This window comes from Nanorana parkeri, unplaced genomic scaffold (assembly GCF_000935625.1).
Source record: "Nanorana parkeri isolate BGI_ZX_2015 unplaced genomic scaffold, ASM93562v1 scaffold1159, whole genome shotgun sequence".
Lineage (NCBI taxonomy): Eukaryota > Metazoa > Chordata > Amphibia > Anura > Dicroglossidae > Nanorana > Nanorana parkeri.
In genome coordinates, this window is record NW_017307427.1 from 225,746 (window position 1) to 253,241 (window position 27,496).

Genomic DNA, 27,496 nt, shown 5'->3' on the forward strand with positions numbered 1-27,496 from the left:
AAGTGGACACGTTCGTAAACTGATATTTTGTTAAAAATATATATAAATAAATATATATGGTCTGTTTTATAAATAAACAGTTAATGCAGGGTGCACCTTTAATAAATTGCAGAATCCTATGAGTTTTTTTTTAAAAGAGAGAAAAGAGTAGTAGCTGCTTCCTTTCAGACGCTGGGGGAGCAGTCTGTAAACAGTGTGTGTATTCAGTTTGAGTTATTGGGCTTTGTAGACAACTGGGGGTAAAGGGAAATTGTTAATGTGAAGAGCTCCACCTGCTGGCTGGATATGAGAAAACAACATATTTAAATGCAATGTTTCATATTTACTTGACTAAGCAAAAACCTGACTAAGAAAAAGGTTCAGACCATAACAAAACGGGCGTATATATACAAAACCATACATTAATTTTAGAAAAGTGGCAGTTACAGGATTTGTTTGCCATTTTTTCATCTAAATGACCTTATCAATAAAATATATAACTGTTTTGGGGGTTTTAAGCAGTTTTCTAGCCAAAAATTCTAATTTGTTAATGTGTTTACAAAAAGGTAAAAACATATACCTGGATGTGAAGTGGTTAAACTGCATTAGAATTAAAAAACAAAAACTTATTAGCTAATTTTAGAGTTGTAAAATGATGTCGGCTTTGATGCTAGAAGATACATCCCTTTGCACATCTCTATTGCTCTTGCACAGCCAATTGCATATGCCTGAAATGATCCAATATTGATCACCATCATATGCTGTACCATTTGCCAACCAGTCAGTTGATAGCATATAATATTTATAACATATTATTATATAGTATATTATATATAATAATTGTAATATAGACAGAGTTGAGGGCTAGTGGCAGGCAGACAAATATCATAACCAGGAGTTTATAACCAGGATAGCTGAACAGCATTCATAGGAGAAGCCCAGAGGCTATCCAATAATCCATTGTCAACCAATGACAAATAGGAACCTCTCTCCAGGCACAGTTTCATTGCACTGAATGGACTTTAAAATATTTGCTTGGTGACAGCAAAGACATGTTTTTCACATGCCTGTGTGCAGTTTCCTATTTTGGCCTGCAGATATGTTCCAGGAAGAGCATGGCTTAGCCATTAAAAAAGGCACAGATGTGGTTAAGCTGGCTTACTAGTGGCCACCAAAAGTATGTGTGAGGGCTAGTTTCCAAGAAATGTAAAGACTATTATTATTGTGCAAATTGTCAGATTTCAGTTTTCTGTAACCAGGTCAGCGAGTTGTTCTAATTGGTTGCTCTATGTAGATTAGTAGTCATGTCACATCTATATTTACCTCTGCTTTTCAAGCAAGCTTGTGTCAGATATCACATTCTTGATCAGATTGTAGCTGTCAGAGGGGCAGAGATAAGTTTGAAAGAGGATTGGCTGTAAATGATGACATCTCTAAACATTGTTTAAACACGCAAAACATAATTTCTTGGCTGCTTTGGACTACAGAACGCTGCGCTTGTTTTTGTAGCTTGCGTTGGTTTGACCTAAGAAGATGGAACTTTCAAATCACACAGTTCCAGCTTTCCCTAGAGTTACAAATAACTCTAATGAGCCAGATCCATTGTCGGAAACTTTTCTTAACTGCAATAAAACATTTTTTATTATACGTCGTTGTACAATGATTCATCTGATCTTCAATTATGGCAAAACCAAATTTCTCTTCGCTCCACAGACGGAACTAATATTACAAATTTGACCCTTTTCTTTTTATAAACGGAAGAAAACATTTTATGCTGAACACGCCATGCATAAATCTTGTTTATGCAAATGAAAGACATTGTACAATCATTTGCTTTATAACTTCCAAATGTGTGTCACTATGGAAATTGCATATCCTCGAAATCATAGAATGATGCAAGACTTATTTTTTTTTATGTTTTAGACCTCAGTAAAATGGTTATACTGCAAATATATACCCCAGGAGTCATGAAAATTCTACTCTTGTTTGCATTATCTCTTGACAACTCTTTCAAGGTCTTCATAGTGTTAGTCTTCTAGCCTTGCCTGTAATTGGATGTTCTCATAAGAATTTCTCAAAAAGGACATTCTACTGTTTTTTAAAGGGATTTTGTATTACGAACATGTTTTGTAATGTTAAGCTAAAGGTAATTTTTAACTTTCACAAAAAAAAGTTATATTTTTTTATATTTAATTTTAAATGCTACCTCTAGATAATAGGAACATTCAATTAGCATTATCTGTTTAAATTGAAACTCCATCCAATTTTTTGGGATATGGTGGGAGGGAAGACATGTACCAGATGTTTATTGCATGTGCTCCCACTAGGGAGATTTTCTCTCACTTCTTGTTCCGATAACAATGATCACAAGAATCTACGGTAAGGTAAAATCTTTACAGTGGAGACAGCCTAAATTTAAAAAAAAAAAAGCTTTTCTGTTTTTAAAATTGACCCCCCAAAAAACACACAGACACCCTGTAAAACACACCTTTCATACAATTAATCAAGTCTTTGCTCCCTTGAAGCGTTTCAGGTGCTGCTGGTATCCAACAATTCCAGGTGAGCCAAATACCTGGTACCCCAACTGGATGCTCTAGCTCTTCCCAGTTGCTATGCAACTACAGGAAAGAGAGGTAAAAAAGCCAAGACTTGGCTCACTGCTGGAAAGGTAAAGTGAAAGTAGAGAAAATTTAAGCTTCTAAGGCATAAATTGTAGGTCCTGCACAGGTCAGGTACTCTGCCATGTGAACTGGAGCCACGCCAGCACTGCACTGGCATGCTGACATCAGCAGCCTTTAGTGAAATTAAATAAAAATGCCTGCACCCACAATGCAGAGATGCTGCAGGTCTGACCTAAGAGGTTGGCTTCAGCCTACTCGACTTGAAACTGAATCATTGCAGGACCTTTACAGTTCATTGGTAAAATTGACATCTATGGAAGGAGCTGAAACATGCAGTCTGGACAATTCGCCCTTTAAACCTGAGACAGCTGAAGTAGTTTGTTCAAGAAGAGTGGGCCAGACTACAGGTTGGCAGGTGCAGAAGTCTCATTGAGTGCTACAGATATTGCTTGTTTGCAGTTATTGCCTCTAAAGGTTGTGCAACTAACTTTGCAACCTATCATTTTTGTCCATGCCATTTCATTTGTTTTATTATTTTAAATATTCTGTTGACTCAAAAATTAAAATGAATGTCTGATTTTTCGTTTGCCCTTACCAAGGTTTTCATGTCTTCCTGGAAGATATATATGTGTTAGGTGATATAAGCTGGATGTTGTAGAGCTATTTCTTCCAGTAGGTTGTAGCAGGTAGGGTTGCTGAGGAAACCTCTCAGGATCCTCCATGTCAGGTAGTATTTCATAAGCTATCTTCATGTTGTCCTGTGAAGACAACCTGAAATGGGGTGGGGAATTGTGTTTGCCTCTATGCCAATTAGTCTAAAAATCCACTAAAGTCCAACATTGTGCATGTGCTATCAGATGGCAGTTGCAGGCATGCCAGAATGCCAGATTTTTTGTATGCAAAATTGTGTTCGAACTATTTGAGACATGTGAACATGTGTGTTAAGGCCTGTAGAAGAGACGGGTCAGTTATGCAGATGTATGCTTGCTCAGTCTGACCATAATTGGCTGGGTCAGGCAAAAACAAATTTTTGTCTGTAGGCATCTTTACTCCTGCACCCTATCCCCAGTAGTTAAAGATTTTTTTGTAGACTTGAATGGGTCTGCTTCACCTGTAGCCAGAGGACAGGTAGATGTGCAGACATGATCTGACAATACTTTAGGGATTTTGAGTAAATTTTTCCTAAATATGCATTTTCAGGTTACTCAAATGTGCATATCAGCACAGCTGAAGAAGTAGGAGAAATAGGCACTGCCCTCTTTCCTCTTATGCTCTGGCTTGTAGGTGGGCCCACAGTGTCCTCACTTACAAGGCAGGACTGCACGTCCTGCATTGTAGTTTATGATCTCAGAGTATGACCGATGGATGAGCACCAAAGAGAAGCAGCTTTAGGGGACTATTCACACGGAGAGGACGAGCCTGTGGAAGCAAGGGATTAAGTAAGTAAAACTGTTTTTTCATAGTACCTTAGGCAAATGACGAGCATTTAATTATTGCAGTGCAGGGAGAGTCCCACAGCAAAGGTATTTTTTATATTTCAGCTTTCTTTTACTATCAGCATTTTTTTTTTTTTGTCTAGCACCTTTCTTGTCTGTTTACACGTTTGCTGGTTTGGCTAAAAAACAGATCAGATCATGCAACAATCTTACAAAACACAGACGTTTCCCAGCACACTTACCAGCTAGCCTGCAACACAACAAATTACACTGTCTAACAATATGTGTTACAAACAGAGGTTTTAATTGCACAACTTTTGCAAAATATGTTGAAGCCATACTGCCTTGTCAGAGTGGCCTTGACAAGGCAGTATAGCTTCCACATATTTTGCAAAAGTTGTGCAATTAAAACCTCTGTTTGTCAAGTCAAGTCATAATGGAGGTTCTAACTTTTCCACAGTCTACCAAACCTCAAAATAAAAGTTTTTGATTGAATTAAATGTTAATCCAACTATAGACATGAGAAAATGGTTGCATTGCTATTTATCAATTGTGCGTTTGCCATTTATTTGTAGCTTGGCTGTATTTGGCGTGGGGACGCACTGGGGGCCTTAGTGTGCATTTTGGAATTTATCTACTGTTAAATATGCTCCAATATGGAGGCTCTCAAAAATTAGTTGGGACCAGACCATATTTAACAGTAGATAAATTCCAAAATGCACACTAAGGCCCCCAGTGCGTCCCCACGCCAAATACAGCCAAGCTACAAATAAATGGCAAACGCACAATTGATAAATAGCAATGCAACCATTTTCTCATGTCTATAGTTGGATTAACATTGAATTCAATCAAAAACTTTTATTTTAGGTTTGATAGACTGTGGAAAAGTTATAACCTCCATTATGACTTGACTGCTGTCTGAGATTTCATCATATCTGTCCCTGTTGGCACCAGTCCCTGGGGCAGGAACTGAGGAGGAATCTCCCCATTGCAGGCACAGAAGTTAAATCTGACGGCGTTTCCAACTCATTCCTAATGTATTAAAAATGTTCTAAACTCTATCGGTGTCACTTTGGGAAAACAATTACCACTAATGTCTTTCTCTGCTGACACCAGGAACAGAAGTGAGAGGAAATTCCTTCCAAACTCCAAATCTCAAAAATAAAATGTTGGTTTGTCTTTTAACTTTAACATACACTTGTTCTTACTCCAAATTTATGCATAAATTAAAAAAGAAAAAAGATGCTAGAGACCAACACAGTTTATTCAGTAATTCATTACACTACTTTATCTCCTACATTATTATTTTTTATTCCTGAGCAGTCCATTCCATTAAAATATATAATATAGATAACATATTTTGACAAGATATTAGTGACATGTAAGTTTCTATAATCAAAATCATGACTCTTATTTGATTTTCTTGCCATCCTGGTGACCCAGTTGGTCTCATGCTAATGTGAACTTGACTGCTTGCCAGGGTGAAATTGGTGGCCTGAGATCAAAGCCCTGCTTAATCCTTTGATTAAATCCTGTAGCACATCCATTCGTGGGGGGCAGCTCATTGTCAGGTCAAAGAACAAGGAAAGAAGCTAAACACACGCTGGCATATTTGCTTTAATAAATATATAATTCTCGCTGAAGATAAAAAAGAAGACTTTCCACAAAACTAATCAGCAGTTCTTAGATCAGATTGACGTAGTGTGTTACTGATTTTTACCTGAGAGCACAGCATGATACCCTTAACTCATTGGTTGCTGGAAAACACATGATCTGATGGCTCCGTACAGATGATAAGTCTCTGCATGGGGCAGTAAGATCTATAAAGCAGAGATAGATACTATTTTCCCTCTATATGAGTTCTTTGAATTTTTCATGGTGACAGATTTTTGCAATGGGCTAAAAAAGCATTTTGTTTTAAATTAGAAGCTGCTGTTTCAAAATTAGTAACTGCTGAAATCAATCAATAAATGCACCCAAATTAAAGGCATCCATCTCAGAATTATAGAAATGTAAATGCATACGGAGCACACCAGATTATACCATCATGCTCTTGAATACCCTTTAATAGTACTGTAACGCCTATTTTAAAGCCAGTGATTTGGTCGCTTAAATCAACATTTGTCTACAGAATTTACACACCCATTCTCTGCTACTGATGTCAACATGAAGTTCCACACTCAAAAAGGTGAGTTTCTTAGTGGTAGGGTGCATAGAATATTTGTCAAGGGTGCACATAATAATTGACAAGTGACTATAGTCCCTCCTATGAGCACTGTTAATCCATTGTATGGCTGCTAGTAGTCATAAAACAAAATATATAAAATGTATAATACTCTGAAGAATTGGGTTGATTTACTAAAGGCAAATAGACTGTTCACTTTGCAAGAAAGTGTTCCCTTAGCTTAGTAAATGTTAGGAAAATTCACTTTGCAAAGAATACCCAGTCACGTGCAAGAAAATTAGATTTCACCTCACTTCCTGTTAACAATTGTGGAGTCAGACAAGCATTTGGGGAGTAAGAGCTTGTTGCAAACTTTTACAGCATTTGTTTATCCGATTCTTGTAGTAAGGAAAAAGGAAACTGACCCAGTCACAGTATTAACATACTTTTAATATTCAACAATGGTATGTACACAACTACTACTTTGTTACAGGTAAAACAATGCAAAAACATACAGGCTGCTAAGGCATACGTACGCATGCATACACTATCTACCCTTTTTAGCACATGCAATATTTTCTATCCAATAGGAACACTATAAGAGTTGCTTAGCTTTGGGATTTGCTGGTTAACAAATTCCTTATTGAAAAGGACTTTTGAACTATCAAGCATTCTCAGAAAAATGGCTTCTTGTTGTGGCTTTATGTTTATCTGGTTCCCTGGTTAAGTGTGTTCCTCCGGTTTTTCCTCTGAATGAAGTCCCTTGTCAATAGCCAATTCCACCTGTGTCCTAATTGTTGGTGTGGTCTGTCCTCTCAAACCTTCTACATAGATCACGTCTCCTTTTTGATGGGAAGGCTTTCCATGTAAAAGTGTATTTTCAACTCCAGTATCTACTAAAGCCATCACATGTATGGGAGAAGAAGACTTCCCCCACCATACAGTGCCAGGTTTAAGAGGGGCTTCATAATTATTGCTGTTTAATCCCAGGCCTCTCAGCAAGGACAGTAAAGGAGCACTAAGATTAAATGGTGCATACTACATTAGCTTGGAGCTCACAGCAGACATGAATGGGTTTCATAATTGGACCCATTCATTCTGGCATCTTAGTTAGTCCAGTTATAAAACCCTGCTCACATAACCTGGCAATACCCTGTCCCATTTTTTTTCTCACCATAAGGAGGTATTTTCCAGGTCACCAGGACTAGCATACTCTCCAAGGTCTAACAGTAAACTTGCAGGCATTGCACACAGTCTGGCCCAATTGTGCATCATGAGTTAAAACCCCCATAGCCACTGCTTTTTTGCCTGACAAAAGAACACTGTCTGCTCCCTAATCCCATAAACATAGAACCACTGCTTGTATTGTTTTGCCTGCATGTTGAGTTCAGTTTGTGTAAACTCTCTTAATCCTTCAAATTCTAGATCCCTGGAGTTGTGGTAATGCACTTCTCCATCTGCCATGTCCTCTCTACTGTATCATGTTGCCTTTTTCTATGCTTAGAAATAAGGGGTCTGGCACACTTTTTCTTTCCTACTAGGTGATCATCAGCTATATCAAATTATATCTACTCATCCCCATTATCACCTGAGGAGAACACATCCTCATATTTCCAATTATGAGATGTGACAATGCAACATGCATTAAGGCATCCAAGAGGTGGGTTTCGCAGTGGTAGGGTGCATAATATATTTGGCAAGGGTGCAAAAAATAATTGGCAAGTGACTATAGTCCCTCCTAGGAACACTGTTAATCCAGTGTATGGCTGCTAGGTTTACATCCTTTCTTTTTTCTTAAGGCATTTGTTGACTAGGTCATGGGGGCTGCACACAGCTTTTGCAAATTGTCGGCCCAACTAGCAGTTGAATGCACACACTCCCAGACAACTTCTAGGGGGTCTTTTAAAGCCTTTATTTCTGCCTCTGCTTTCTCCCTTCTTTCTGTTTAAGTATATATAACATGAAGGAACTACCAGCCAAATATGGACACTGCCTTCATCTCTGCCTTACTTACACAAAAATTCTGAAAATTTAATTCTACAAAATCATCTGATATTTTACAACCCCAAGTCTTACCTAAGGGAACAGTTTAAGCAGCATTTTTGCCTAGTACAAGAAATGGAAAATACTACAGAACATAGATCTGTTTTAATTCGGTTTAGTACAAATCCCAGTGACAAGCCCCCAAATGTTGTGCTTATCTCAGACAAGACCCCAATGTTTTGCTGTGAAATTTTTTGTACAGCTATTTGTTTGTCTGATTCCTGTAGTAAAGCCAAGGAAACCGACCTAGTTGTAGTCTTTGCGTGCTTTTACTATACATGCTATGTACACAAACTACTTAGTTACATGTAAACAATACAAAACATAGAGGGTGCTACAATTTTGCTAACATACACACATGCACATGCTATCTACACTTTCTAGCACATGCAATGGTTGCTATACAATAGGAATACAGTAAAAGTTAGTTAGTTCTGTTTTTTGCTGGCTAACAAATTCCATATTGAACAGAACTTCTGGCTATCAAGCATTCTCAGGACAATGGCCTCTTGTCATGACTTCAGTGTTGTCCTTCTGATTCCCTGGTCAAGTGTGTTCAATCAGTTCTCCCTCCACGATTGGTCCAAAGAACACAATCATATCTTTCTCACGATGGCAAGTCTCTTTGAAATAATAAACAGTGGCCATAAATTAATGTTCGGCTTCATCTTGTCTCCAAGAACAGTCTTATTAAAAGTTATCTTCCAGAGTCAACACTGGCCCCAACCCTCCCAAAACACCACCTATGATTGTACAGCCAGTTGGCCGTTTTAGCATATCAAAGGGACCTGAGCTCAAGGAAATGACACTGATTATGCCATCCACAATCCCCCATCACACCTACTGAAGACAAAAAGGGGGATCTGAACTATGAGGCATGACAGTTGGCTTTTGCATACTAAGGATCTATACAGTTTGGACACACAAATGTATTGATTAATATGAGCAAATGTGTTTGTGTAATGCCCTGCGTGTAATTCTGCTAGTATGCCCTGCGTGTAATGCTGCTTGTAATGCCCTACGTGTAATGCTGCTTGTAATGCCCTGCGTGTAATGCTGCTTGTAATGCCCTGCGTGTAATGCTGCTAGTATGCCCTGCGTGTAATGCTGCTAGTATGCCCTGCGTGTAATGCTGCTAGTATGCCCTGCGTGTAATGCTGCTAGTATGCCCGCGTGTAATGCTGCGTGTATGCCCTGCGTGTAATGCTGCGTGTATGCCCTGCGTGTAATGCTGCGTGTATGCCCTGCGTGTAAGCCCTGTGTGTAATTCTGCGTGTATGCCCTGCGTGTAATGCTGCGTGTATGCCCTGCGTGTAAGCCCTGTGTGTAATTCTGCGTGTATGCCCTGCGTGTAATGCTGCGTGTAATGCCCTGCGTGTTGTGCTGCGTGTAATGCCCTACATGTTCTGCTGCGCATGTTGTGTGTGTGTTTGTGCAATGGCCGGTATTGGTCCAGCAAGAGAATGATTAGTTTATTCCCAGGTACACTCGGTATATCTGTGCACAAGTAGAATAGGATGGAGTGAGGTCAGGCAGGGCAACTGGTGGCAAGTAACTTTTAAGGCCTGGCTAGTAGCTCAGGACCTGAAATTTTGAGCCCTGTATGTATATACAGGTGAAACTCGAATAATTAGAATATCGTGCAAAAGTAATTGCAGTAAGTCCTGCAAAAGGGGCCCAAACCAAGTACTGAGTACATATGCATGCTTGTACTTTTCAGAGGTCCGATATTGTTCTATGTACAATCCTTGTTTTATTGATTGCATGTAATAATCTACTTTTTTGAGGTTGTGGATTTGGGGTTCTTGGGGTTTTCATGAGCTGTAAGCCATAATCATCACAATTATGACAAATCACGGCTTGAATTATCATCTGAGAGTACTGGCTGTAGATCTTTGGTTATTTTGCGTATTACCTCTAGAGTAGGGTTGTAGGTAACGACAAGAGGGGTCCTGGTTTGGTTTTTCTCCTCTTTGTACTGTAGCAGTCTTTCCCGTGGTGTTCTTAGGGCAGATTTAATCTTTTTAGAAATAGTCTTTTCCCTATAGCCCTTTCGCCGAAATGCATCAGCTCAGGTGTTTGTCTCTGTCCTCAGTGTCAGAGCAAATGCGGTGGTATCTGATTGCTTGGCTGTAGATGACACCCTGTTTAGTGTGATTCGGATGGAAGCTGGAATTATGGAGGTAGCTGTACCTGTCTATGGGTTTTCTGTACACAGAGGAACATTGGAATCAAGGTCAGTGACATTATGTTACACCTCTTCCAATTCTTACCTCAAAGCTCATTCATTCAGTGCAGGTTGCCAGTTGTCATGGAGGTCCTTACCTGGCGATGCTGCTATAGTTGTGCAAAAGCTTGAGGCAGGGGAGTTGGCTGTAGTCCATGTGCTTGGGAATAACTGGCATGCCTGGCAGCATGCATCCCATCTAGTTTGTGTACATGGAGAAGTGTGCACAAATACCTTTGTACGCTATTGCATCAGACTCTCCTTAAAAGTAAGTTTCTAGTTGAAATAATTTACTTTTGTGTTTATATTAGCAATTCACAATCGGATTTTCACAGCAAACATTTATGCGCTCACCCACAGTTTTCTTTTTTGGGCAGTTGGTGAAACCACATGAGATCCTTTTTATTCTTAATACTGAAAATCTGTGTTGTGGGTTTCTGTAAACAGCAGCAAACCTTTAAATACTAAAAAAAAGTTTATTAAGTAGTCTGACTACTTAAAGGAAAGGGTTGACATCCAAAACTTGGTAGTGCTTTTCAACGAGGCAGAGTCTTGGCCTTAAAGTAGTATTAAAGCCCTTTTTTTGGCACGTATTCGCTGCTAGTAAGCAGTAGATATATGCCCTAACATAAAAGAAAGCAGGAAGTGTGGGCGGGTGCAGACATAGTCTAGCTCACCGGAGGGGAAAGGAGGAGAGCGACACCGAAACTCAATGGACGCAGGTGGCAATGTGCACGCCATACAGAGGCATCACATAAGGTACATCCTTACAGCAGCATTAGGTGTGTGTGTGTGTGGGGGGGGGATCTGCCTTTAATGTGATCACAACACTAGGGACTAGGAGCACTGGCCTCCCTCACTAGAGGTAGTAACAGTCAACGCTTCCTATCAGTTTTCCACAACAGGCTACTTATACCCTTTTTCTTTGTATGAAGCCCTTAACACCTGTCCCAGACACCATCATGGTGACTTGATTATGGATATAATAACAGGGTGGTATCGCAAAGTTTCACATCTCCTTTTATATTCTTTCATTATGTACCATGACAGCATAGAGGTTAGATTGAGGAGATTGAGTTACCTATTTGGCTATACATACTGGTGTATGTTCTTGATTTTGAATTTGAACTGAGGAAGCCACCACTACCTGTGACTGTAAGTAGCTGCTACTGGCTATTTGTAGCGCTTTTTGTGGTTTTATTACAATAAAAGTGTTATTCATGTACATTGCTAGTTAGTTCTTCAGTGCAGGTCCATCGGTCCCTCTCAATTAACACATTTCTGTAATCTCTATGTTCTTTTTTTCTTATTAATTATGTTTATAAGTTTGGTAAAACCAACCTTGGTTCTTTCAAGGTCCAGCATTTAGTGTACTGAATGGTGAACTTATATAGATGGTTAGCTCCTGGGACAAAAAAAGCACTAATGCAAACCTCTGTTTTTCCTACTTAAGTACCGCTTAATGGACAAGAAGTTTTGATTTTGTTAATTGTTGTAAAAATAGGCCTAAAGTTTTCTTACTCAAAAATGTGCAACTTTCCTTTAGTACAATGGATTTTGAAATTCTTTGCCAGCTCTAGGGCCTATAAAAACCTAGCCCATGCCACCCCACTTTGCACCACACTTTAACAAATGTACAGCTTTTATTTGAAAAACAAATATACTTAAATTACCCACATTGTGGCCTGAATTCAGAATCACATGGCAGGCCAGGTCACAAGTCTTATTTCTTTTTTAAATCCGATAGTTTTTATTGGCTTTTTTACAACAAACACAGACACATGCAGTAAATTGCACGTGACCAGCATAAACGTACTTAGCATGAGAATACAAAATCATGTACAAAGAATACATTAACATGTATCAAGGGCAGGGGTATTAAACGAAAATAAATACATATAAAAAGGAAAAGGGTAGACCAAAAAAAAAAAAAAAGGAGGGGGAATAGTAACCAGCCTTTACCACAAGGCACTGTAAATCTCACTATGTACAGGTCGATACTTATATCAAAAGTGATTGTGAATAAACACTCTACACCCATTGCACTCCACGTCTCCAGTGTTTAGTCATCCCAGGAGAGGGTTGAGTAAATAACCAATAGGTCATAAGGGGAGGGTAAATGGGCCACCCCAACAGGGCGGGTGGACAACCATTCGGACCAAATTGAGTAAAATCTATGAATGACGCCCCTTTCTTGGTATGTAATACGCTCAAATCCAATAGTTCTATCAAGCTCCTCCTTCCAGTCGGAGACCGTAGGCGGAGAATGAGAGATCCACTTACGGACAATAAGACGGGTGGCTTTAAACAGTGCCCGCATAAGGGCCAACACCAGTGTAGGATCAAATTGTGAATCTGCATCGAATACGCCCAAAAGGCACATAAGTGGAGAGGGCGTCAGGTGGACATTTAAGACAGAATTAAGTGTATGCACGACCTGTGACCAGTAGCGTACTAATTTCGGGCAGCGCCATAGTAAATGGATCAGGGACCCCTGATGGAAACCGCACTTGGGACAGAAGGGATCCTCACGGTAGCATATCCTAAAAAGGAATTCCGGGGTGCGGTACTATGAACAGTTGCGTCAGTCCATGGGTGGGCGAGAGGGAGACCTGAGTAACATTCTCCAGGATCTCATCCCATATCTCATCCGGAAAGGTACCCAAATCATCCACCCACCCTGTTCTGCACTGCAGGGGGCCCTGTGCCACCAATTTAATTAAAAATTGTGAGTACATTAATGAAATCAGCCCCTTGGTACTTGTAGAGGTAAATAGTGTGTCAAAGAGCGGGGTAGGCGAGAACCTCGGAGCCCCTTGAGGGAACTGTGCTCGGAGTGCGTGGCGCACCCGGAGATACCCAAAAAAAACAGTTAGTGTGTATCAGAAACTCAGCCTGTAGATCCTTAAAGGAGCATATAGCGTCCCCCTGATACAACTGATTTACAGTACAGATACCCACCCTCCGCCAGGAACGGAATCCCTCCAGAGGGTGCAGCTCAGGTAAGCAGGTAAGCAGCCGTTGCTCCACAAAGGCGTATACCCTGTCAGACCAGACACTCGCATCAAAGTTTTAGCTGCACTCCACACCTGCCCCATCAATTTCACTGTGGGGAAGCATGAATGCGTCTTGACATATAAATCACTCTCCAGGTATCGCAGCGGGTCTAGCCCCTTGAAAAGGTACAAGACAATGTTAAATGTTTGTGGGTGCACCCCACCTTGTGCCCACCCTGCCAGATGTTGCAGTTGTGACGCTATAAAATACAACCAGGGGTTGGGAAGGGCCATTCCCCCTGAGACCTTAGGTCTGTGCAGTACATCCAGTCTCAGCCTAGCCTGCTTATGCCTCCATATAAGTTCCCTGAAAATAGTGTTAATTTGATCAAATAAACGTCTAGGTATCCAGATCGGGGAGTTATGTAAAATATACAGGAGTTGAGGCATCCAGACCATTTTAATCAGATTTACTCTGCCCACTACAGACGGGGGTAGTTTAAGCCAAGCTTTGCGTTGAGTTTTGAATTTTTGAAGTAGTGGCATCAAGTTAAGAGGAAGATAGTCTAACAGCGATGGAGTAATACATATTCCCAGGTACAGAATTGAAGTTTGGGTTGGGATAAAGGAGAGATCCTGAGACAGAGGAGCCGGCAAGGGATCTAGGGGGAGCAATGAAGATTTATCCCAATTAACCGCCAATCCCGAGTATTTTGCAAACTCCGACAGACGTTGCATCACACTACGTAAGGAGGGGCCCGTGTCTGCTAGGAACAGGAGAGTATTGTCAGCCTATAGGGCAATCAATTTTCTCTTCATTAGTGTCCCGTCTAAAGCCGACTATATCCTCAGATTGTCGAATAAGGGCAGCCAGAGGCTCTATAGCCAGCGCGAATAGTAATGGGGATAAAGGACAACCTTGTCTGGTACCACGTTTCAAGGGGAATGATGGGGAGAAACTATCATTGATTTTAATACGCGCAAAATACAACCAGGGGTTGGGAAGGGCCATTCCCCCTGAGACCTTAGGTCTGTGCAGTACATCCAGTCTCAGCCTAGCCTGCTTATGCCTCCATATAAGTTCCCTGAAAATAGTGTTAATTTGATCAAATAAACGTCTAGGTATCCAGATCGGGGAGTTATGTAAAATATACAGGAGTTGAGGCATCCAGACCATTTTAATCAGATTTACTCTGCCCACTACAGACGGGGGTAGTTTAAGCCAAGCTTTGCGTTGAGTTTTGAATTTTTGAAGTAGTGGCATCAAGTTAAGAGGAAGATAGTCTAACAGCGATGGAGTAATACATATTCCCAGGTACAGAATTGAAGTTTGGGTTGGGATAAAGGAGAGATCCTGAGACAGAGGAGCCGGCAAGGGATCTAGGGGGAGCAATGAAGATTTATCCCAATTAACCGCCAATCCCGAGTATTTTGCAAACTCCGACAGACGTTGCATCACACTACGTAAGGAGGGGCCCGTGTCTGCTAGGAACAGGAGAGTATTGTCAGCCTATAGGGCAATCAATTTTCTCTTCATTAGTGTCCCGTCTAAAGCCGACTATATCCTCAGATTGTCGAATAAGGGCAGCCAGAGGCTCTATAGCCAGCGCGAATAGTAATGGGGATAAAGGACAACCTTGTCTGGTACCACGTTTCAAGGGGAATGATGGGGAGAAACTATCATTGATTTTAATACGCGCAACCGGCTGGTAGTAGAGAAGGCGAACCCAGTTGCAGAAGCGAGGACCAAAGCCAAAGGCAGATAGAACCGCCCAGAGATAGCTCCATTCCACACTGTCAAAGGCTTTTGCCACGTCTAAAGCAAGTAGGGCCCTGTTACCTGAATTATCAATGGTGGTTTGCATGTTCATAGGGAGCTTGTCCGACAAAAATTTAGCAAAGTCCTTAATAGCACTGCTGGAGTATGGTGGGGGTATATAAAAGTTAGCAATAATACATTCAAACTGTAAGAGGCGGCAATGCAAGAAAATATAACGGCCCGCATCATCCCTCTTTGTCTGTATGCAGGAGAATGGGATATCTCTACGGATGAGAATGGAAACACCACGTGAGTATGAGGAGTGAGAGGAATGATAGGTGGCTTGATAGGCCCGTCTATCGAGGGTATGATATGTTTCTGTGGTGGTATGCGTCTCCTGCAGGCAGACAACAGAGGACCCACTCCTGTCAATATTATCAAATATAGAACGGCGTTGAGCAGCATCGCCTAGGCCTCGGACATTCCAGGAGGCTAACTTAAATACCCGCTGTGACATGCATAAGACAACATAGATATACTCAGCAGCAACACTCGAATGTCCAGTGACCAAGTCCCCTCGATATGGATCCGTGCAGAAATACGTAGGTAGAACCAGTGAAAGTCCTGTGGTAGAAGAAGGTGAAAAACAAACAAAAAAAAGGGGGGTAAAAACACAAACAGGTAAGTCAAACGATCCACGCAGGGAAAACTTTGGGGTACATGACTCCAGGCAGCTTCAGAGGCAGCAACAACACAAAGGCCACTTCCTGGCAGCTGGAGGTAACAAACCCATGCCATTAGGTGCACAAATGGCAATGGTATACAAACCAACACAACCAAAAGAGCAAACCAAAACAAAAAGGGGAGGTTGCGAAGGTTTCCGGATAGGAAAAAAGGAAGAGCCACGGAGAGCTCCTAATCAAGGATCCAGGGGGAATGCGGTGATCACATGCCACCAAGACCTCCATGGATTCCCGGTAAAGACATAATGCAACTCAAACGGCGAAGCAGCTTCAGGTGCCATCTGAGCGGCGATTGCGGCACTGATCCAGCCAGGTCAGGGCCTGAGGAGGTGACTCAAAGAAGTGTGTCTCGCCATTCGCCACTACTCGGAGCTTTGCAGGGTAAATCATGGAGTAAGCAAGATTCATCTTTTGTAACCTCCGCTTGACTTCTTGGAATTTTGCATGGCGTTGTTGAACGTCTTGCGAGAAGTCCGGGAAGAGCATCACCTTTGAGGCCGCTAGCGAGATTTCACCCAGCTCCCGAGCCTTGCGTAGTATACGTTCCTTGTCGCGATAGTTCAGGAGCCTGATCAAGAGAGGCCTGGGAGGGTTACCCGGCGGTAGAGGTCGGGAAGGGACACGATGAGCCCTTTCTACTGCAAACAACTGGGTCAGGCAGTCTTTGCCAAATACATCCATAAGCCATTGTTCCATGAAATCTGTAGCATTGTTTCCTTCAGCACGTTCAGGTATGCCCACCGCTCGAATATTATTTCGGCGCAGGCGATTTTCAATATCATCAGCTTTCATGGCATTAGCTGCAATTTTCTTTATAGCCACTTTAACATCAGAGATCAATGGTGTAGTAGCATCCTCAACTTCACTAATTCTGCCCTCCACTGCTGTTGTCCTCTCCCTCACCTTCTGCAGGTCATGGCGGAGAAAGGAGATGTCAGCCCTCATGCCCTGCACCTGATCAGAGAGCGCAGCAAGGGAGGTGTTGCAAAGCTGTACAGCATGGAATACATCTGATAGTGTGGGTTCTGGGGACACAGCCAGGCGGGTCTTAGCCTTAGATTTATGAGATTTAGGGCTTTTAGCAGTTTTGGCAGGGTTACTCACTGTGTCCCATTCTGCGGCCGAGCTTTCCGAGTCCACCGCCGAATGCATAGTGGAAGAGAGGTAGTCATCCTCTGGCTCCTTGCTGGCACTGCCCTGTCTGTTTTGTGAGGCTCGGGGCTGCTTAGCAGGAGTCCCTGGTTGCCGGGCAAAGCGCTCCAGCCGCGCCTCCGTGTCACCTCCCTTCTCCCTGTGCTGCTGGCCGCCGCCATCTTGGAACATGAGGCCCATCCTCTGACTGTCCTTTTTCTTGGACATGACAGCCACGGACAGCCTCTAGAGCGGTACCGGAGTGAGCGGGCAGGTGACGGAGAGGTCTGGGGCCGGTTCGGGTGCAGGTTAGGGCTCTGTAACTGTTATCCCCAGGATAAAAGGCAGGATGTGGAACGGGAGTTCTTCATTATGCGACCAGTCACATGCAGCCGCCGGCCACGCCCCCCCCACAAGTCTTATTTCTTTAGGTCGATGGGAGATCTCTTCTTTAAAGTTGAACTATACCCACTGATTTAACTGTTTCTTAAAATGGTTATATTTAAGGCATTTCTCTGGTGATAACTGTGACATTTGCCAGTGGGTTTATCTCCACTCTCAGTAAAAATTCCAAGCCCTCAAATAGCTGATGTCATAGCTGATCACACGTGCACCACCATGGTAACTAGAGGCTACGATAGGACCGTAATTAGCTGTTAAAAATAGGAGGGTTTAGTTCCGCTTTAATGGTCCGCGTCACTACCCAGCAACGCGGTCACTTCCCATTGGCTGTCAGAATTTTTTAAAAGCTGTTTAATTATCAGTTTTTCAAAAGAACATATTAACATAAAAGAAATAAACTGTTACAATCACAACACACTGGTTGAAACAAGGAAAAGGGACACACACCCTTACAAAACCATTCACACCTTCACTCCCGCCCCTCTCCACAGAAGTGACACATAACACCAGAGAAATATATCCTAGTAAATGCATAAAACATGCACAAAGTTCATGCATCAGGAACAGGAATCCCCAGCCACGGACCCCATATTACTTGGGACAGACTCATAAATCACTTTGTATTTATTGACAACCTCGTACCAACAAAGTCAGAAACAAATCAGTAGAAGGAGGCCGGGGCTGTTTCCAATGTAACAAAGTAGCCTTACGGCATAAAAACACACATTGGCTGTAATAATGGTCTATTAGTAAGCTTGCTAGGTCCTTAAAACTTCAAAGGGCAGTGTCATGACATCAAGGGAAGGAGCAGGGCCCAGACTGCAGTGGTATATCACTGGCCACCACTACTGGAATAGTTGCCACAGACAGTCATATAATGTCCGATTCAGATATTTGAAAACGACCATTAGTAGGTGTTATTTTTTTAGTTTGTGAATGAGTGATTGAAGGGAATATTACTTTTGCACTGCTCTAACCTTAAGGAAAACCATCATTTTGGTATAATTATAAACACTCTAAAGGTAATTCAGAAAGTGGTCACGTATTGTTCAGAGACAAAATACCCGGAACCTTACATGTTCTTTTAAGCATCACATACTGTATATTGTTGAGATGAATACTATGTTTCTATTTTTTACCTGCTATAAATTTTCAGTTAAACAGCTGAACCCAGAGAGTAACCAGTATTTTTTTTCCCCGTCGTAAACAGATTTTATAATTCCTTTGGGTATATCTGTCACAGAATCATAACTTAACTAAAGGAGTGTGACTCATATGATATAGAACCAGTGTGACTTTCCATTCTGTTTTTTGCAAGGACATGGAGAAATAATACGATTTAGCTCTATCTGATTAAAAAGAATTGAACTTGATCGCCTGGCAAAATTTTCACAAGTAGTGTTTTAGATCGTTTAAATTGGAGTGGGAGTCATTCTTTTTCTTTTTTTTTATTAGCTTGAAAAAAATATCTCTCTGAGAGCTATACATCCTTTACAGTGAAGTTAGAGGAATACGATTTTCTTTATCCAGAAAATATAATTCTGACCTTGACCTTGATTTCACTGGCCTATAAATGTATACATTCATTTCAGTGCAAAAGAGCCATAAATAAGATGTTTGGGTGTAGTAGGGATTGATCAAATATTAACCTTATTTAACAAAGGGACAACATGGACCCAGAATTTGGTATTTATGTTAAAACCATGCATGCTAAGTAATGTATAAGTGTTCCTTCTTATGGGAATTTATTGCCTCTCCCAAAGGTCACCATATACCCCTTTGACAATGTTTTTACCATTTTGTTCCCTCAAAAGGGACAAAATCATCTTTGTTCTGGCATCATCTAGCGTCATCATCTACTTCCTGGACTGAGATTCTGCCTTAGAGATGTAATGTAAATCCTGGTGCAGTTCTTGACTGTATGCACAATGTAGTCTCTCACCTTAAGACTAGCTAAACAAAATACAATGTTGCAGTCTGATTGCTGTGAGAGAGTAGACTGAGGAAGTCCTGTCTGCTGCAGACTGATGACATCATCTCAACCTAGGCAAAGTCACGTATTCAGAGTTTAAGGATTGATATTTAATGTTAAAAGAAACAGCTATTTTTTGCTGTTGGTGGACCAGCTGTTGGTGGACCATTGGGGAAATTTGCCTTCACTTCCTGTCCTCATTTTTTTTTCTCGGTGGCAATGGTTCCAGTGTAAAAAGAGGGGTGAATCTGGCAAATGGGGACAGAGACACCAAGGGAAACTTACAGTGCCCACTCAAAAACTTAAAAGAAAAAGATGTGCCTAAAGATACACTTTAAAAATATGACTGTATTGCTGTGTATGGTTTGGTGAAAAGTGCCTTTTACTGTATGGAATTCTACATTGAATCCTTAAGGCAGGCAAGCACAAGAGTAAGTTTGGAGTCATGGCCCATGAATGAATTATCTGTATAAACGATAGACTAATCACATGTATAAACATGCATATCACTTTTTGCAAATTAACACTGTTGATACAAGCTGTTTGACTTCTCAAATATTTAATTGTCTAATCACAAACATGTATTATATTTATGTGTATTTCTTTCTCTCCTCTGTGTAGACTATATTGGATATGACTTTTGGTGCAGGAGGTCACACCACATCAATTCTGAAGCAGGCTTCTAATATTAAAGTATTAGCACTAGACAGAGATCCTACTGCGTACGCCTTAGCACAGCGCTTGTCCTACTGTGATGGGTAAGTGCAGAATTAGATTAATCATTGTTTCCCCTGAAAACGCCAAATCTGTGGGATTCATTTTTTATCATTCGCTTTTTCAAGCTGCCAGGTGTCAGAAGAACTAGATGGGAAGCTTATCTTTGTTGTACTGGGGTAATTCCCACTACTGTTCTGAAGAGTATCTCTTTATTACTAAGTCTGCCTACTGACATCCAGTTCATAGTGACATCTTCATTCATGCACTGCAGATCTGAACTAGCAATTCATACACAAAACCGATGTGTTGGTGTTGGATAGATGACTTTGGGTTGAATCTGCAGCTACTTAATGCTCTGATGGAGAGATATCTAAAAATGTATGTACCTTTATTATTGAAGTTCACATTAAAGGGCCAGTCTGTTTAAAAGATAAGCTTGGTGGACTTAGTCAGCCCCTGAATTCCTATATATCTTGCACCCAACAGTGAGATCTTCCTGCCACTTTTCCTGACTCTGTTCTTGATCACTTAGGAGCTTTGGGTGTTCAAACCCACCTTGACACATTTTATCACTGCCTACTGCTTTAGTTTATATAAGGTAATTCAAGTAGAAATGTAGCCACCCTCCAGAAGGAAGGACAGTGTTAGCACCAATTCAAAGATGATTTGAGCAAGTGATGCACAAATAAGATATACCAAATAACATTTTTGTTAATAGTTAAGGCAGGGCTCAAAATTTCAGGTCCTGAGCTACTAGCCAGGCCTTCAAAGTTACTCGCCTCCAGTTGCCCTGCAAACACAAACAAACACACACAGGGCACAACGCCCACACAGCACAACACACATACAATAATTTTTTTTATTATAATTTTTTATTTTATGATTTATTTTTTTACTGTTGGGGGGGCTTCGGGGAAATATTAGGGGTCCAAACAGACCCCTGACATAGCAAATTGCGAGGGGGCGAGTGGAAATTTTGTACTTGAAGGTACTTGAATGCATTTTTAAGATTTACCTCCTGAGTTTAGTGTCGCTTTACATTTATATCTGTAAGTCTTTTAATTATCTGTATTGCATTATTGTGTTTATACTTCTAGCTCTCCTTCCTGTGCTGATCAGGAAAGAGCTGGTGGTTAATATTTGAAATTGTAAATACAATAAAGATATTTCTCTCTCCTTCATTGAAGGACATAGCAGAGATCGTAAGATCTTCACCACTGAGTTATAGTGCCACCGTCAGGAGTAAGACAATAGGTACAAAACAAAAGCACAGCCTAGATGTGACCCCTGACCATGGCAAAACCCCCTAATAGCTATAGGAAACTCACGTTTTTGCTAGTGTCAAGGAGTAAGGACCTAAACTCCCTTCTGGTAACCTTAGTTCTCTGGTAACCTTTCTTTTGCAGGGATTCCTTCCTTTTTTCCTTTATTTTGTTTTTCTGCAGTCTTCAAGACCTTTAATAAACAGCTGAGCTGGGTGACAAGCTGGATAATATAGATCCTTGTAGTCACCCCAGCTCAGCCAGCATGCACATGTAGATCCTTAGCTACATGTGGAGTTGGCTATGAGATGACCCTATCCTGATTGTAAGGGAGTCCTTTGAGTGTTCTTACAGGGGGGCACATATGACAGAGTGGCTTGCTGCTCTCTCACAGTGTCCCCCCAGGTGGACATCACCCCCATTCTGGTGGAGAGGCGATCTGTCACAGGGAGAGTACCCCCTCTTTCTTCATATTGGGATATGGCGAGTATCAGAAATTCCCTTCTTTCCTATTCTACTCTCTGGGTGGCCTGTGGGTACTTTTTGTCCCCTCTGCCCCTTTCTGCTGTGTCAGTTGTGTGGTGCTTGGTGTGGTTCACTTGTTGCAGTTTGAGGGAATGACTGTGCTTTATCCATAACTACTGGAGTTCTATATGGGGTCCTGGCCACCTTGCTGTGATTAGCACACTGGTGTCCATGCTGTGGAGGGGCTTTTCTCAGCTCTGTGGCAAATGGGCATTGAGGTGGCCAACTGATGTATAGGTGGATGGTGCCAAAAGGGCCTCCTTCGGACCCTTCTCACGCTACTGCAGGTGTGTGTGCGCCACATGGTTGGGTATTACTTGCTGCCATATATTTTTTTTGGGGGGGGGGTCTGCCCTTATTGTCACATCCTCGTGACATTACCAAAGGCTCGATAGGTCTCTCTAGTTTCTGGTTTCCTCCTCCCCTCCCGTGGGTTTGTGCATTGTGCAGTTGGACGATTTCCCTTCCTGAGGACATGTCTTGTGACCTTCTGCGGCCAGATGCCATGGCTTGCGGCTTTCTGCGGTCAGATGCCACAGCTGCCATACTATAACGTGCATCTGCCTTTCTATCATCCCGTCCCTTGTGCCACCACTTCCCCCATCTCTGAAAGATTGGACACTATTGACTCCTCCCCCTGATACTTGGTATGCTGGGTGCTGGACCATTGGACATCGCTACCAAGTCAAAGTGGGGGGATATCCAGGGTATGGTGAGAGGCAAGTCTTCTGTTTATTGAGCCTTGTGAACTTATATTACTGAGCTGGTTTCTCCAGTGGCTCTGGATTGATATCCCTTCTATCAGGGGTCACTTGCACAGCCAGCATGTGACTAAGGGCCTGGAATACTTGTACTTGAGTACTGCTGAAGAATAAGTTCTATTGTGGGTGTGTGGATTACTTTCACACCTGTCAAAGAGGTTCACCAGACAATGGGTGCACCATACTGTGAGATCTTCAGTACCGGGAGCACCTGGGTCTTTTAGAGTCTATTGAGTTCTGTAAACTATACTGTTTAGTATTTTAGGTTTCTTTGCTATGTTTATGGTAATATTCTGGATAAGGTAGTTCTGAGACTTAGGCAATCTTCTACCTAAGGGGGTGTCCTAATTCCATCTTAATGAGGACATTGTGCTACCTTCCTTCTGTCTGACTCTGATGCACCCTAAGGAAGTAGCTCTCCATTGTTGTGCGAGGGCTGTCTGTGTCTATCTTTCAGTTACAGCCTCTTTCAGCGCATTGCTTTGGGATGTCCCAGTCGTCTCTGAATTGACTGTGTCCTGCACTCTGCAATCAAGGAAATATGATTTTTTTTTTACTTAATAGTAAGTTCTGTTTCTTTCAGTAGAGTACAAAAAACTGAGGATTTGCTGGAGTGGGTGTGGTTATATGAGGGTCCTCACAGCTCTGGCCAGTGTCCAATCACCTGCTGATACCTGCATATGACCCAGTCATCTCTGAATTGCTTGTGTCCTGTAGTGTACTCCAAGAAATGAATTTTACTGGTAAATCAAAAATCATTTTTTTTCAGATCACACTCCATGAAATGTTATAACTTTAAATAGTATGTTTTATAAATTGTTTAAGAGTTTAAGAAATAAGAAGTGGTGGTCTCTATTCACACACCCATTGGCACCCCTCCTAAAGCAACACCCGGGGCATATGCCCCCAGTCCCCCCCAGTTTCGGAAACCCAATCATCACACTCACCAAAATGGCCAAAAGTATGTGGTCTGTTTAGGTGTTGAACTTTTGTGTTTAGGTGTTCCCAGTGAACAGTAGTGTTAACACTATAGTGTACAAAGAGATTTTAGGCATTTTAGACAATTGTGCACTTTCAGCCAGAAGGTCATTTTCTGTTGAGGAATCACTGGGTCCCTTTGCACAGAGATACATAAAGATATGGTTTGAAGAGTTTTGTGTGGAAAAACTCTAGAGTACACAGAGCCCTAGCCTCCGCACTACTGAACACATTTGGGTTGCATTAGAATGCTCCTTTGGCTGAATTGGCACAAATTACAACAGAAACACTCTTTTCAAACTTGTGAAATACCTTCCCAAAATAGTGGGGGCTGTTATAGCAAAGGAGGGGAGGGAAGACAACACCATATGTTGTGCCAATAGTTTTGGAATGGGATGACCAACAATCTCATATAGGTGTAATGGTGGGGTGTCATCAAACTTATGGCCTTATAATATATTGTAAGGTATTTTCAACCATTATTAGTTAGAAATCATAAAATAAGGGGACAAAGTATTGTAAAGACATAAAACAGGGTAAGACTTCGATAGCACTTTAATATATTTGTGCTTAAAAACAAGACCTATTGGTTTAAAAATACTTGGTTTACAGTCAACACCTTCGGCATTCAGCAGGAGACACAGAGCAAGTGCTTTGGGTTACCAGGCCTAGTGATGCCATTAGAGATTACTTCCCTGCCTGGAAGCACACGCGAGAAGCTAGCTGAATGTGGTTATAATTGATTACATAAAAAAAAAAAACTAAGAATAAAAAAATAAGTGTAGAGTATGAAAGTTTAGCACAGTTGCAGATTTGTAATTTTAGGCTGCTTGTATTTAAAAAACAAATTTCTAAGTGTATATAAAATATTGATTGTAGACCGAGTATAAACCATCAATATAACAAGGCAACAAGTTATAAAGTAATTATGATTGCTTGTTAAATGATTACTTTATATCTTAATGACTTATTATATGATAAGGGATTTTCATAAACCAAATTTACTCCTAGCTTTGTTCTTCTTGTTTACTTGGGTTCTTTTTCTTCTCTGTTATTTTCTGAATGTCAGACACATCAGAAACAAATAAAGACTGTTTTGAAATATATGTATTTCTTTATCAATCACTGATGATTGGGATGTGTTGCCTGAACCACAGATATTCAGTTGTGTTTTGGTGTGCTTGCCACCTTTTAGATCACATTATTTTGGTAAAAGTGCTAACCAAGCTGTTGTGCAACTGCAACTAGATCTACCTACTCTGCTGCTGGAGGCTTGGTAGGGACTTTAAAGCAATTACCTGCAGTAGAAAGGGCCAAAGCCCCCACTACCTTCTTTGTGCATCAAGACAGGCTTCTAGTCACATCTGTATACAGTATTTTAGGTACCCAGGATATAACCACTTTTGTGACCAGAAAATGACTACCACTTACCGCAAAACTTTCTGAGATGAGTACAAGGAACGCCATTTGGCGCAAAGTATATTGGCAAAGGACACACTCCTGCCACACACACATCATGATGAATTATTTCCCAAAAAATGACTGGTTAAACCCACGAGTGCTTTTTTGCTTTCCTTTTCCTTTGCACTGGCTTCTCAAAATACAATATGCTGTCATTTAGGGCAGTTTTTTTGAACTAGGGTATCGTGAAAGGGATACCCTCTGTGTTTCTTTGTGGACATTGTTATTCATTTCATGAATATTACCGAAGATAGTTTGTTGTATAAAGAATGGGTGTGTTAAAAATAGATCCTCCCAGGTATCCAACATTACATCTTTTTTTTCTTCAAAACTATCTATAATGTACAGATCAGGCTAATTTAACATAAGGTATAGGTGTAATAATTTTTATTAGGGGTTCACTGAGACTTAGCAAGCTTTTCAAGGGGTAAAACAAGGTTCAGAAAGACTTAATTAAAGGTTGGATAAAAGTGTAGTATAACAATTTTCAAGTTAACTAGAACATTTTTTACAGAGGTCAATACATCAGACCTAAAAAAGGGACAAACTAAATAAGATTTGGAAGGACAGGTCAGTTGGAGGCTATGACTACCCAGACTCACTGCTATTCTGGGAGTAACAATCCCGGTATTAACGCATGTGCTAGAGAGAAGGTTTTTCTATGTCCCTGTGTTCAACCGCATCAGCAGTTCAGGCAATTTTGTACCACATGGTAAATCATTTTTCTTTCACAACTGCCTGCTATCTACGTTTTGTACTATGCGCGTTAATCTGTGTGTCACTTAGGGTCACACTTATGTGACGGGAGTAGCCTTGCATGCCTTTCCATTTTTTTTGCTCGCTGAATATTAAGACCATCATTTTTATGCATTTCTGTTCTTTTTTTTATTATTTCATGATTTGCACAGAAATAACGACATCCAAGTCTCAGAGAAAGTAATCACCATATGGCTTCAGCAGCAGATCCAAAGCTCCACACTTTACTCACAAATTCCAAGTTTGGTTAAAAACAAGCATGTAATAAAAACAGCATGTTTTAGTCACATTGGGTTGTTTGTGCTTCCCTATATGGTTTAAAGTGAACCTGCCATTAGAAAAAGCCTTACTCTTTAAGATGCAGAAACTGTATAGCCCGAGCCTCTGCCATGTCCTGGCCAGTCCCTGTTCCCCGCTAGTGATGGACAGCTTAAGAAGCAAAAGGACAGGATTGTCTGCAAGGGTGCCCAGGGGATTTAAGCCCAACCCTACAGTATTGGACAGACAGACATATTAGAGAAGGAAAGGGCAAGGTAGGCTGTTGAGAGATGAGAGTCCCACTAGGCACGAGGGAAATTAGGAGTTCAGGGTCACTCAGTCCCACGCAGTTTCCTCCACGTGAAACCTGCTACAGAGGAGATTGGGGAAGAGGAGGGTTCCAGGAGGAATCTACCTTAGGCACTGTTGCCTCATTTCATCTGCCTTCATCTGGCCCGCAGGAGGGGTCATTAGGGTACAGACAGGACTGAGGTAAATCATTATCGGATGTCGGATTGATGAGTGGTCCTTTGGCCACCCTCTTGTGTACTGAACATTGCTTATAAAGGTTTGAGGGCACTACTGCTCAGTGGATCCTTATTTAAAGGTGACCTAATTCTATCGCTAATAGTTGGATTCGGACCACCCTTACCTCTGGTGGATTACAAATATCTTCACTTGAAGGTTGAGAGTCCAACCACTGAGTTTAAAGGGTCTCACAGCCGGCAGACTCTGGTAGTTTTGCCCACTGGCCAGTGGTTAGTCAAGGCTAGTATATTGTTTCTAGGCCCCAGTAGGTAACTGCTCTCTTCACAATATGCACCAGGTGTACCAATGTGATAAGTACTGTTTTATTGCTGTTTGCAGGTCATTCCCTAATTGCCTAGTGCATTTGAGGCAAGGGCCCTCACATGTGGCAAAGAGAAGGAACCCTCTTAGTACACACTTTATTTTGTAGTTATGCTGCGCTGCTAACATTTTGTTGATGCATTAATTATTTCTACATTTGCTTTGCTATTTACTTGCAGGGGTGCACTTGAACCTAACATTTCCAGCATCTCCTTTGGGGGTATTGCTACAAAAACATATGAATGTGACACACATGCCTAATAGTATTTTGCATATCTCTATTACTTGTGAGAACTTCTGTGTTCATTACATGTGAATCTTGACCTGCAATCAAAATTGAAAAGCTATAGCTTTGCAGCACACTTGTTGGGTTGGGGAACATGTACTGCAATGTTAAACTGAGATATATGTATGTATATGTGTGTGTGTATATGTGTATATATATATATATATATA

The 27,496-nt window shown here is 41.3% G+C and overlaps 1 protein-coding gene across 1 annotated transcript in view; it reads left to right on the top strand.

Annotated features, from left to right (window-relative positions):
* The window catches only part of METTL15 (methyltransferase like 15), a 196,572-nt gene that overhangs the window by 57,530 nt on the left and 111,546 nt on the right, over positions 1-27,496 (top strand). Inside the window, exon 3 of the mRNA XM_018568242.1 lies at positions 20,095-20,231. Coding sequence (XP_018423744.1) covers positions 20,095-20,231 — 137 coding nt within the window. The remainder of the gene's footprint in view (positions 1-20,094; positions 20,232-27,496) is intronic.